We start from the raw sequence: 13,841 nt of genomic DNA, 5'->3' as shown, positions 1-13,841 counted from the left end.
AGACAATGGAAAAATGTAAGGATCAACTAAAAATATTCTATATGTGAATGGTAAATTGAAAAACAAGCATGAAATGAGAAACCACATGTGAATGGTAAATTGAAAAACAAGCATGAAATGAGAAACCACACCAGGGGAACATGAAATATACAGAAGATATAGAAATGGCTGAGGTCGTGAGTAAACATTTCAAATCAGTTTTCTCTGGAGAGAACATATGGCACTGGGATGATGGGCGAGAAGTGAAATCCCCCCTATGGAGGAAATAATAGCAACATGAACTGAAATAATGGATCAAATAACAAGCCTTGATGTCAGGAAATTGCATGGCCCAGATGGAATTGCAAACTGGACTCTAAAGGAGTGTAGCGAAGAATTGGTAGGCAAAATATATAATACAAGGTCTGTCCAGAAAGTATCCAGCCATTATGAATATTTGCAGAATTGGCTGTGTGATCCTAACAGAACTTACTGGACAATAACAGAAGACCCTATTGTGTATGCCTGAGCAGCCATACTTCCCTGTGAAACCTTATTTACCCACCATACATAGTTTAGTGAAGATGTGTATCATTTGACCGTCACACTGACAACAAGCAAATAGATCAACAAATCTGCATCAAGTTTTGATGCAAATTTAAACATTTGTTAACGGAAACTATTTGAATGATTAAGAAGGCATTCTAGGATCATTCAGTGAGTAAAGCATAGGTAAAAATGTGGTACAAATGTGGTACAAATGCTTCAAAGGCTAAGAATCCGACAAAAGTGATCCACATTCTAGAAAGCCTTCAACATGCAGAACACCCATAAATGTTGAACATGTGAAGACAGCAATCTATGAAAATCAGCAAATGACAGCCTGAGAATAAGAAAATTATCTTGATATCCCACAGACAAGTGTTTCTGAGATTTTGACGGAAGATGTTAACATGACATGCATGGTGGCAAAATTCGTCACACATCTTCTGACCTGTGAGCAGAAGGAATTTCATGCTGAAAATTCACAGGACTTCCTTCAAGCTGCTACAAATGACCCAGATTTCCTGAAACAAGTAATAACCAGAGATAAATCGTAGGTCAACGGCTATGACCCAGAAACAAAGCTACTCATTCATTGTCAATGTGACAGTCAAAGAGTACACATCTTCACTCAACTCTGTCTGAAGGCTAAATAAAGTGTCACATGGGAGCATGGTCACACACACATATGTAGTAGGGTCTTCTGTCAGTGTCCACCAAATTCTGTTAGGATTGTACAACCAGTTCTGCAAATATTCATAAGGGCTGGATACTTTCCGGACAGACCTCACATATTAAGTAGTTCATTTAAGGAAGGAAAAATACCAGAAGACTGGAAAAAGGCCAACATTGTACCAATATTTAAATGAGATAACAAGGAAGACCCAGCAAATTACAGACTAGTTTCCTTTACAAGTACTGTAGCTAGAATTTGTGAAAAAGTTATCAAAAATAGATGGACAAAACATCTGGAAGAGAACAACTTACTAAACCTGAGACAGTCTGGATTCAGACAGGGAAGATCATATGGCACAAATCTGATCTGCTTTTACTCAAGACTATTAGATATAATACAGGAAAGGGATAGATGGGCTGACTGCTTTCCTAAATCTACAAAAAGCTTTTGATAAAGTGCCACATAGAAAACTATTAGGAAAACTGAAAATAGGAGAGCTACAAGGTAAACTACTGGAATGGATGGAAGATATCCTGCACAGAAAAAAATTATAGTGTTCAGAGATCAGAGTCCTACTTGGGAAGAGGTGATTGGCTGAGTTCCACAGGGATTGGTACTGGCTCCAATAATGTTTCCTATTCATGTGAATGATGTAGGGGTGTGGACAGTTACATGAACTTCTTTGCTGTTGACACAAAATTGTTGAGAATAGTGAGCATTGAAATAGACTGAGTCACTGCAGAAAGAGTTGAATGGAGTCAGAAGTGTGATATGAACTTCAACATTAAGAAATGTAGTATAATGGAATTTGGACAAAGTAAAAACAGGATATCAGGACAATATAAATTTGGTAAAAAGGATGTAAAGAAAGTGGGATGTGAAAAAGACGTGGGAGTAATCATCAGAAAGGACATGTCCCCTGATAAAAAGGTAAACAAAATTGTCAGAAAAACCTACAACTTGCTGAGGTCAATAAAAGTGGCCTTTTACTTGAATGAAGAAATGGTGAAAAATACTAGTCACACTGATAAGACCATGACTGGAGTATGCAGTAACAATATGGTCACTCAGTACTAAAAAAGAATATAAGGAAAACTGAAGGAATCCAAAGAGCAACTATGAAGATGGTCCTCACACTTTCAGAGCTGTCATATGAAGAGAGACTGTCAAAACTAGAGCTACTGACCCTGGAACAAAGAAGAGAAAAAGGAGACTTGTTGACCATCTATAAAATCATGAGAGGTATGGAAGTCCTTGATAGACATGGAAAGAAATTAAAAAAGGACAGTTATAGAAGAGACCTGAAAAAGAACAGCTTTCCCCACAGAGTGGTGGATGTATGGAACAAACTGAACAAAATAAGAGTGTGTGAAAAAACCGTACACAAATTTAAGAACAATTTAGATACTGCGAGATACAGAGACGGGACATCACAAGCATAGCTCCCTTTCCCATAAAATACTAGGTAAATACACACACAGTGAGTGCAAAAACTATACAAGAATTTAAGAACAAACTTGATGATTAAAGATACAAAGATGGGTCACTATGAGCATAGATCTCCTGTAAGATACAACTAGGTAAATACACACAAAAAGGTTTCTTCCCCTTATAAGGGAGGTTGCTGGCCAAAGCATACACCTACTTCCCATCCATCACCCATTTTTTCACTTCTATCTTAGCTCATTGTGGATGAAGGGCCATCGCCTGTCCCCAACCCACTGCTCAGGTCAGAAGCATTGCAAAAAGACACAGCACATTCATAGCAGGGCCCCACCACTTCATTCACATGGCAACCCTCCCTCTTTGTCCCCTCATGCAAAAATAGAAAAGGCAAAGAGAAATCCCTTCAGGCCACATAATTTTATCATCCATTCACAACCACTCTACACTCTTACCTTTTCCCTTACCAGCTCAAGATCCTTCCACCCCATGCATCCATCTTATTTTCAATCTTCCCACTTTATCCACCTCTACTTTCCACACTCTCTTTCCCAGTTTTTACATGATTACTGGTGTAATTTCTTTAGTATTTTGTACTTTACTCTTCCTTCTTCACACCCACAATACAAAGTGAGCTTCTCTCCAGTTTGAGGCCATAGCATTAATGACTATTACATCCCTGATACATGATTCCCTCTTTCTAAGGACTTCAACACCCATCCATCCATCCTATCCTGTTGTATCCTTTACTGCTGCACCATGACCTCTTTCAAATTAACTATTTCCTCCTGTCCTCAATACAAGTAAACAATTCCCCTCACCTGAAGGAATCTAATGAAACACTCAGCATTGACAAGCTTCTGGTGGTGAGAGATGTGCTGCAGAAGTTCCAAAGATGCTGCACGTCTTTCTTCAATCACATCAGCTTCAAATCTAGTTTAGAAAAAAGAAAAGAAAAAAAAAAATCTTAAAGCCATATAACTTACATACATATACCATTGGCTTTTTCTGCCTTACAAGAGAGGTAGCCAAAGTTGAAAGGCATAAATCCACTCCCACCCATTTCATCCCCATATACTCCACTCCCATTCACTACCCCTGCCTCCCTCTTTTTTTGGCTCCCCCTGAATGACGGGTCAGACCTGCATCTCGCCCACTGCCTTGAGTCTGAAGCAATGTAGCAAGACACAGCACATCCACAGTAAGGCCACTTCATTTAATCAGTGACCCCTCCTCTCCATCCCCTCATGCAGAAAAAGAGAAGACAGGGAGAAATCCCTTCAGACTGTGTCAAAATATCATTCACACATACTCCCTCACCCCCCATCCCCCACCTACTCCCATGCATTACAGCATCATCCATACACAACCATTCTCCACTCACCCCTATGTTCTTTCTTCTCCTTTCCTTCCTCAACAGACATTCTCCTCTTTCCCAATGCCCCTTTTACCCCATCCATCCATCTCATCCTTGGTTGCCCCCTCATGTTCACCCTCTCCAACTCTGCCTTCCACACCTCTTTTACTAATCTTTCTTCACTCATTCATTCCATGTGTCCAAACCATCCCAATACTCTTTCATCAACCCTATCCCCCAACTCCCTTTCCATCCTCACTCTCCTCTTCACCTCACTCTACCCAGTCTAGTAACCTCTACTAGACTATTCAGACATTTCATCTCATACATACATACATATACCAAGGCTTTTTCCCCCTTACAAGGGAGGTAGCCAAAAAGGAAAAGGTATAAAATCATTCCCACCCATTCCATCCCTGAATACACTCCACACCCCTCCACCCTCCCTCTTATCTTAGCACCTCCTGGATGACGGGTCATCCCTGCACCTTGTCCATTGCCCTGGGTCAGAAGCAGTGTCGCAAGACACAGCACATCCACAGCAAGGCCGCTTCATTAAATCGGCGACCCCCCCCCCTCTCCGTCCCTCCATGCAGAAAAGGAGAAGACGGGGAGAAATCCCTTTGGGCTGCATCAAATTTTGCTCACACATACTACCTCACCCCCCATCCCCCCGCCCATTCCACCTCATGCATCACAACATCATCCATATACAACCATTCTCCATTCACCCCTGTCTTCTGTCCTCTCCCGTCCTTCCTCAACAGACATTCCCCCCTTCCCCAAAGCCCCCTTCACCCCATCCATCCACCTCATCCTAGGACGTCCCTTCATGTTCACTCCCCCCACATCTGCCTTCCATACCTCTTTTACTAGTCTTTCTTCACTCATTCTTTCCATGTGTCCAAACCATCCTAATACTCTTTCATCAACCCTATCTCCCATGTCTTTACTAATGAAAAAGTAAAGACATTTCATCTCAAACACAATTAAACTCTTCATCTTTTATGTTCCATGTTTCTACCCATACAGTGCTGCTGGCACAATCCCTTCATACAATCTCCTCTCAACATCCATTCCCAAATCTCTATTTCTCATTACACTTTTTAATACCCCATAGCATTAACTTGCTTCTCTCAACCTATATTTTACCTCCACCTCCACTCCTTTTCCTGCCACACTTGCACCCAAGTATCTAAAGCTATCCACTTCCTCCATTCTCTCTCCCTTAATACTCACTTCCAGTCTGCTGCCACTTTCTCCCCTTGTACATCTCATTACCTTACTTTTACCCACATTTATCTTGAGCTTCCTTCTTTCGCACACATTACCAAACTCTGTTACTAACTCTCTTAATCCCACCTCTGATCCTGCCATAAGTGCCGTGTCATCCACAAACAACAGGTGGCTTATCTCCCCCTTTTCTCCATTTTCTTTAATCATCTCCAAGAGTCCAATCCCTAGCCTATTACCCTTGCATTTACCTTTTGCACCACTTCATCCATGTATAAGTTGAACAGCCAAAGCGACATAACACATCCCTGACGAAGTCCCACCTTTGCCTCAAACTACTCATCTCTCAATTTCTAACACAGGCTCCACTACTCTCGTAAAAACTCAACTGCTCTTAACAGCTTTCTTCCTATACCATATATCTGCAATACCTCCAACAGTGTCTTCCTGTCTACTGTTTCACAACCCTTTTCCAAATCCATAAAAGCCCCAAAAACATCCTCACCTTTTCCTAAACCTTTCTCACATATCTGCCTTATCACAAAAAATTGATCCACACAACCCCTACCTGTCCTAAACCCACATTCTTCCTCACCAATTACTCCCTCTGTTCTTCTCCTAATCCTCTCAATGAAAACCCTCCCATAAGCCTTCCCAGCTACACTCAACAAACTGATCCCCCTGTAACTACTACACTCACACTTGTCGCCTTTCCTTTTGTAATGTGAAACTATAACTTAGCATAATAAAAATACAGCTGCAATAGTTACAATCCTCTAAAATTACTCTTGAAAGGTTTATGTACAGAAATGTAGTAGTCAAATCTATAAACCAATCTTTCATTTGCATGATGAGTTGTTTGATGCACAAGAAAATCTCAGCAAATTCATAAACTCACAATGAATGGCAAATGTAAAATATAACTTCTACTTCTATCACCTGTTTAGAAGCTTAGCTTTGGGAAATGCAGGAAATTGGCCTGGAAGATTGAATTTTGCATGCAGAGTTGCAGTGGCTGCATGAAGTCGACGTAGCTCTGAGTATCGTCTCCATACAGTGACTGTATTGCAGCATTCTGGTGCTTCTACTGGACAGGTCTGAAGCAAACACATAAAGATATTAGTATTTCATTGTCAATATCCAGTATTTCTATCTATGGGGATAACATTACATTGAAGTGGTTGAGTCACAGAGATGGCAAAGGATGGTAGCAAAACAAAGGGAAAATAGAAGTTACAGGTGATCAGTATTCTTTTTTGATAGGAGATTAGGTAGCACACCATATGAATAGTACAAGTTAAAAGTGATCACCATTCTTTTTAGAGTGAAGATTAGTTTCTGATAATAAAAGAACACTGCATAACTGGTCTGTAAGGATTTCATTGAAGTCCCTAAAATATTGTCTGTTTAAGTTTTGCGTAATCAATGCCTCCAGTTTCTGTGGCCCTGTGTTGCTGTCATCTATTCACAAACACCTATTCCAACACTGCTCATGTCCTTGTCCACATTATCAGTCCATCTTATACATGGTCTTCCTGGGAATCTTCTTCCTCTTTCAACACCATCCACTATCACACTCTTTGGTGGTCTTTCCTGATTCATTCTAGCTATGTGGCAGCATACTGTATGCATTTTGACTATGACATTCATGATATCTACTTGGCCTGGTATTTCTCTGAGCTCATTATTGTGACATCTCCATTCATCAAATACTGGAACCAGTATCTTCCTTATTATACTATTCTCAAAAACAAAAACATTTTCTTTTTTTTTTCTTTGTCAGAGGACAGGATTCACATCCATGGAATAGAACTGTTTTTATAACTGTATTGTATAATTCTATATCAGCAAATCACAATTCTGCTGAGGGTTCGCAAACATATGAGATATGCTCCGCCCAGACGGTCCGACAGTTGCTTACACGCTGCCGTGCTGAACGGTCGTCAAGATTGTTTACTCTGTCGCACGTAGATTTCAACCGTATCCCTGCTTACTAGTGCTTGACCTGGCATTCGAGTGTTTACGACGCTCAATTTGCAATATAATAATAGCGTTTACGACGCTCATTTTATCATCTAATAAGCGTTTACGACGCTCTCATTTTGAGTTTTAACGAAACTCACTAAATTATCAGGTAAATACGACAATGTGCATACCCATACAAGCAGGAAGTCGGGCGCCTCCTCTTACGGAGGAGAAGCAAGCCAACATTCTCACAAATACAAGCATAAATCAAGCAGGTCAAGCAACAGTACTTCCCATCGGGACAGAAATACTTGCGTTGGCGCTACGCATCGAAGTCTAGAAGACATGGCAACCCCCCCTCCCCGACGGCTCCACGTCATGTACTGCTTTCCAAGTACATGACGACTCCTCAGCCCCTTGGCACACAGTACTGCAAGCCATCGCTGAACTGTGAAGTGATATGGATCAACTAAAAGCGGAGAGGCGGCAAGATGTTTCGCAGAGGCCGGAAACCCACAATGATGCCAGACCGGGCACTAGTTCAACCAGGAAGGAAGCAGGGCCTGTTACGCCCTCTACAGGTAACTTTTCGGGTTTTATCTCTGACGGAAGCAGCAGTGAAGAAGGTGAGTTGCATGAAGATTTCCCCATTGGCAGTATTTTGATGCAATCCTCTAAGGCTTTCGGCCCAGTTGAAGAAGTCTCCGGAGATGTTGCCAAACATGTGGCGGACATTGTCAATCAAATATTTGACCACGGCATGAGGGAGGACACCCATAAAGAAATTGCAGAGGACGAGAGTACCAAGAGGCCCGGTAATTACCCTGCTTTATCCCCAGTTGAGTGCAATATGCAAATTTTGGAGGCACTAAAACAGGACGCTAAAAAAGCAGACTTACGCATGAAGGAAGTCAATAAAAATATAACTAAGGCAGCTTCCATCATCATCAAGTCACTTTCGGTGCTTGACAAAGTGGCCCGGGATGAAGGTAACGCTGTGGTGGCCCATGAGGTGGGCATGATCAATGGTGCTCTGGCACTGTTAGGTCATGCCAACTACCGTAACAACTTGGTTCGCCGTTTTAACATCAAACTGGAATTAAATCAAAAGTACTCACACCTATGCTCTGACAAAGTGCCCATGTCACACTTTCTGTTTGGGGATGACCTCTCGCAATCCGCAAGACAAATCAAAGAGGGGGAAAAACTCAAAAGCAAAATCACAGCCAAATCCCCCTTTCCATCCTGGAAGCCAGGCGCATGGAAGTTTGGAAGTGGGAAGACAAGAACCCAGTTTAAAGGGCACACAAGATTTCAACCCTATGGACAGCGGAGGCTAGGACATAGGGGAGACCAGAGGCCTTACTATGCTTGGCAGGCCTTGGATTAAAAAAACTCCAAAGGCAGGGGACGCAGCACTCCCCGACAATAAACCAGGCAAGTACCAACTTTGTGGCAGGTTCCCTTCACAGATTTGTGCATGAATGGCAAAAAATCACTAGTGATACATATATTCTAGACATAGTCAAACATTGTCACCTGAATATTAATGTCAATGATATCAATTACCTGTGTTTTGAGAATGTGGAATATAACTTTAGCCTGGCGGAACAAATGATACTATCACAAGAAATTTCGAAATTATTGGAGCTTAAAGTTTTAAAAAAACAAAGAGAAGGGTAGATCAGATCATTTCCCCTGTATTTCTGAAGAAGAAAAAAGATAGAGATTATAGGATGGTACTCAATTTAGAAAAATTAAACAACCACATTCCCTATATCCATTTCAAAATGGAGAACTTTGAACAAGCTATCAGACTGATAAATGAAGGGGACTATATGGCATCTGTGGATCTTAAACATGCCTACTACTCTATTAGAATAGCGGAAGAACAGCAAAAATTCCTTTGTTTTCAATGGTATGGCAAAGTTTATCAGTTCACCTGTCTCCCAAATGGAATCTCAGAAGGACCCAGACTTTTTACCAAACTCATGAAACCTATCTTTGCTACTTTAAGAGAAAAAGGCTTTACCATCACCAGCTTTATTGATGACACTCTCATGTGCAGTGCTTCTCTTTCTGGATGCTATGATTGCATTAATTCTACCATTGAATTACTCACGAAAATGGGCTTCTGTATTAACGTTGCGAAATCTGTGCTAGAACCCACTAAAAGTATCGAATACCTTGGCAATGTCACTGACTTGGACAAAATGATTGTTACCTTACCAATACGTAGGAAAGAAAGAATTCTACTTGGATGTAAACAACTAATAGCTAAGACTAGTGACAAAATCAGAGAAGTAGCCAGGGTGATCGGGCTTCTAGTTGCTGCCTTCCCAGCTGTGGAACTTGGAAAGTTACACTATCGTCACCTTGAATCGGCAAAGATTACAGCATTGCGGAGGAGTTATGGGAACTTTGAGGATAAAATGTTGATCACCGACAAAATGAAAACTGACCTGACTTGGTGGATCAAACATGTTGAGACCCAACATAGGCGAATAATTCACCCAACTCCTGAAATTGTCTTATACTCAGATGCTTCAGACTTAGGTTGGGGTGGCTGCATAAATCATCAGTCAGTCAATGGAAGATAGACGACAGAGGAAAAGAATCTTCATATTAATGCCCGGGAACTCATAGCTGTGCTCTTTACATTAAAATCTCTTGCAAATGAGGTCAGAGGAAAGCACATCAAAGTTTTCTGTGACAACACTACAGCAGTTAACTACATCAATGAAATGGGAGGCACTAAGTCGGTAGCATGTAACAATGTCTCCTCTGATATTTGGAACTGGTGTCTAAATAATGATGCCTGGATCACATGTTCCTACATTCCCGGGAGTGATAATACTTTGGTTGATACAGCATCCAGGAACTTCAATGACAGACATGAATGGAAGTTGGATGAGAAAATTTTTAAGAAATTAAGCATCATGTTTGGCACACCCAACATTGATCTATTTGCATCTAGGTTGAACAAACAAGTGCCTCAGTTTTGCTCCTGGAGGCCAGACCCAGAATCAAATTATTGTGATGCATTCAACCTTAATTGGGCAACATTAGGTCTCATCTACATTTTCCCCCCTTTCTCCCTGATCGCTAGATGCCTACAGAATTTAAGAGCAGAAGGGGCCAGAGGTTGGATGATAGTTCCATTTTGGACATCACAGCCCTGGATGGGAGCACTACTCAGGCTGCTCGTAGAAGATCCAAGAATCATAATGAGGAGAAAGAAAGTGCTGGTGTGGCCCCTGTCGACGGAAGAACATCCCATCATGTCCCATACCAGATTGATGGCCTGTCTACTTTCTGGGAAAGCCTGCGAGAAATGGAAGAATTATGGAACGGCCCCAACTTCACCTGCCTAAGAACTTCTGAGGCACGACACCCACATGTCTTCAAAACCTCATATGTTTGCGAACCCTCAGCAGAATTGTGATTTGCTGATATAAAATTACTGAAGTACATGAGACTTACCGTAGGTTAGTTGAGATGTGCTTCTGGTTTTATGAAGCAAATCAATTCTGCTGAAGGGTAAGCATTCATATGCCCTCCTCTCCTCCCCTTACACGTAACCAACTGGGAATCTCTTCATTACAAAATAATCAAGTTCCAGGTTATCATGTGGGTGCTCGTATTATTCAAAGACTGTCGGACCGGCTGGGCGGAGCATATCTCATATGAATGCTTACCCTTCAGCAGAATTGATTTGCTTCATAAAACCAGAAGCACATCTCAACTAACCTATGGTAATTCTCATGTACTTCAGTAATTTTTGTCTGGATAGATATGCTCCTTCACCCCAGGGTATTTTAGAAGCTGTAATAACATTGGTTGGTGGCTACAATTTTTGCTTATACAGTATTTCAATGTTCATCAAGTTTTTATTATTTACCAGTGAACCAAGTTTCTACATGCCTCATATCTTATATGTATGATTGATTTCAACATGTTCCTCTGTCTGCATTTTTGTTAGGTGAATGAACTCTGTCTTCTTACTATTTGCCAACGGCCCCATTCTGTTTGCAGTCTCTTCAATTCTCCTAATATCCCTTTTATCCCACCTATGATTCTATTAAGTCCATATCATCAGCATAGACTAACATATTCACTCTTCCAGATTCAAACTCTACTTTAATGTTGTTTCTCTCTACTACTCTTATCACCCTTTCCTGTAGTAAGATGAATAATGGTGGGAACAACATACACCCCTGCCTTAACCTATTCTTTATGTCAAACCTATGGTCTTATTGCCAACCCTCACCCATGCTTGTGCCATAACTAGTTTGTTAAGCTTTATTGGTATGTTAAAACCTCATAGTACTTTCTACATATGCTTGTTTAAACTCCACAAACACATGCCAGTGATCTATATGAAAGTCCCAGTACTTTTCCAGCATCTGCCTGAGTGTATAAAGGTCATTTGTTATTGATCTCCCACCTCTAAAACAACATTGATAGTCTCCTAATATTGCATCTGAATAAGGGGTTAGTGTATTGTACTCTATTCTTGTAAATATCTTATATATGCAGGATAGAAGTGTTAAGCCTCTAGTTTCCACATACCACTGTTCCTTTCCAGTGACTGTCTTGTAGGTGCATGAGCTTTTTCTTCCTCCCTCTGGACCTCATTCAGTCCATGGTATCTCAGCTGATGTTCATCAGTTCTTACATCAAATTCTAGTCTGTGGTCTTCTGACAGAGTTTTTACACTGTAAGTGTATATCCTCATCTTTGTTAGGTTGTTTAATGTCAAAGACTTAGAACTGTTAGGACATTACTTACTCACATTTCATGGCACAATGCCCTTAAGCACAGAATGCTCATTATAACTTTGATTGTCTTGTTCATGAATTTTTTTCAGTTCGTGGCATTAAGTGATTATGATTATACATTCTTATATGTTTTGTATATTGACCTTATGTCTATTTTTTTAAGTAGTTGATCTATAAGTGGATGTATGTATATGTACAGAATGTATAGAGGTGTAAAGAAGGAGGATGTTTCAAACGTCTCAGGCATGATTCACCTAGTGGAGGTGTGAGAGTGGAAGGAGTAGGAATATGTTACAAACAGTGAATTGAAATATGTAACTCTAGTAACATCTCCAATGTATTCCTTACACAATTTCAGACCCACACTAATATATTAACAACACAAAAGGATTAGACACAACACAAGAGGATTAGAAGATTTGACACCACTCCAATGGGTTGTACACTCCTGCCTGTTGGTCTCTATGGACCTTACCATTGCCCTGAGCTATGGTCTCCCAGAATCAGAATGTGATTGAAATCCTCAGTCATTATCTGTATCAACCCTACCTGGCCAATCTTTCAACACCCCGAGCAGAGGTCTCCCACAGAATGACAGGAACCCACCACCACCATCTTCTATCAGTCCCACCGGGCCAATTTTCCAATGCCCCAAACTGTGGTCTCTCAAAATGTGATTATAATTCTCAGTCACCTGGTCTATTGGCCCCACCTGGCCAATCTTTCAACACCCTGGGCAGAGTTCCCCCAGAAAGTGATGGGAATCCGTAGTCATTGTCTTCTATCAGTCTCACCTGGTTGATCTTTCAACACCCTGAGCTGTGGTCTTTCAGAAAGTGACAGAAATACATCATCACCATCTTCTATCAGCCCCAACTGGCTGATCTTTCTACACCCCGAGCAGAGGACTCTCAGAAAGTGACAGAAATCCACCATCACCATATTCTATCAGCCCCACCATACCAATCTTCCAATGCCCTGAGCAGAGGACTCCCAGAAAGTGACAGAAATCTACCATCAACATATTCTATCAGCCCCACCTGGTTAATCTTTCTATGCTCCAAGCAGAGGACTCCCAGAAAGTGACAGAAACTTACTGTCACCATCTTCTACTGGCCCCACTTGGCCAATCCTTCAACTCCCTGAGCAGTTTCTCCCAGAACATGATTGCAATTCACAAGCACCATTGTATGTAGGTATTTGCCCTACCTTCTCCACACTCAGGTGAAGTGTTCTCTCCTGAAAGAAAAAACATTTGGATGCTCTCCGCCTCACATATCTCCTAGGTAATGTTGTGCCGTCGTGGTGTGCAGCGTCTCAAACGATTTTTATCAAGGTCTTATAACTGAGGGATGGAAGGGCAAGGTGGTTGAGGCGCCTCGACTGACTAGGGTTTAACTAAGAGCTCCTCGAATGGGAGTGATCCACGATACCCATATAAGGACGATTTGGGAATTAAGAAATTAAGCCTGATGACTTAGAGGTATACGCTGCCACCACCCAATCGCTTATAAGGATATATGTATGATCAATGAAGGAACTACTCCTAGTTAACCATGCCTGGCAAACGTCTCCTCCCTCTCAGGTCGTCCGGGGTTGGTTCTGGGTAGCAAGTAGCCTCCCGTGACACTACAATAGCGATGTCCAAGTTGGGTAATGAAAGAATATAGGTATAGGTTTTTCTGTACATTAATTATTAAATTGTAGAAAAAATATAAGGAAAATATAAGAGTATATTGTGGGTATTTTCCACTAGACAATGGACAGGGGTTCATACAGATTGAAAAGTATAGTTATGTTGTTCCTGTCAAACGCCTACAATAACTTAGGCTTAATAACCCGTACATACGAGGTAGTTAGTGAC

General features: G+C 41.2%; 2 protein-coding genes across 3 annotated transcripts in view; one reads left to right on the top strand and one right to left on the bottom strand.

Annotated features, from left to right (window-relative positions):
- LOC143033487 (ribosomal protein S6 kinase delta-1-like) overlaps nt 1–13,841 on the bottom strand; it is a 329,868-nt gene that overhangs the window by 302,699 nt on the left and 13,328 nt on the right. For both annotated transcript variants that reach the window (XM_076198986.1, XM_076198987.1), the window contains exons 2-3: nt 6,171–6,328; nt 3,463–3,574 (exon numbers count right to left, since the gene is read on the bottom strand). In XM_076198986.1, the coding sequence (XP_076055101.1) occupies nt 3,463–3,574; nt 6,171–6,328 (270 nt within the window). The remainder of the gene's footprint in view (nt 1–3,462; nt 3,575–6,170; nt 6,329–13,841) is intronic.
- Nucleotides 7,864–8,586, top strand: LOC143033507 (uncharacterized). The gene has a single exon (XM_076199013.1). It carries the CDS (start codon nt 7,957–7,959, stop codon nt 8,584–8,586), a length of 630 nt encoding a protein of 209 aa, XP_076055128.1. The 5' UTR covers nt 7,864–7,956.

The sequence above is a fragment of the Oratosquilla oratoria genome, chromosome 15 (assembly GCF_046742065.1).
Source record: "Oratosquilla oratoria isolate Oo_2021 chromosome 15, ASM4674206v1, whole genome shotgun sequence".
NCBI classification, from domain to species: domain Eukaryota; kingdom Metazoa; phylum Arthropoda; class Malacostraca; order Stomatopoda; family Squillidae; genus Oratosquilla; species Oratosquilla oratoria.
This window is presented reverse-complemented; position numbering and strand designations above follow the sequence as displayed.

What these genes read in the sequence shown, in the direction of transcription:
- LOC143033507 (XM_076199013.1), top strand. Translation starts at nt 7,957, where the DNA reads ATGAGGGAGGACACCCATAAAGAAATTGCAGAGGACGAGAGTACCAAG.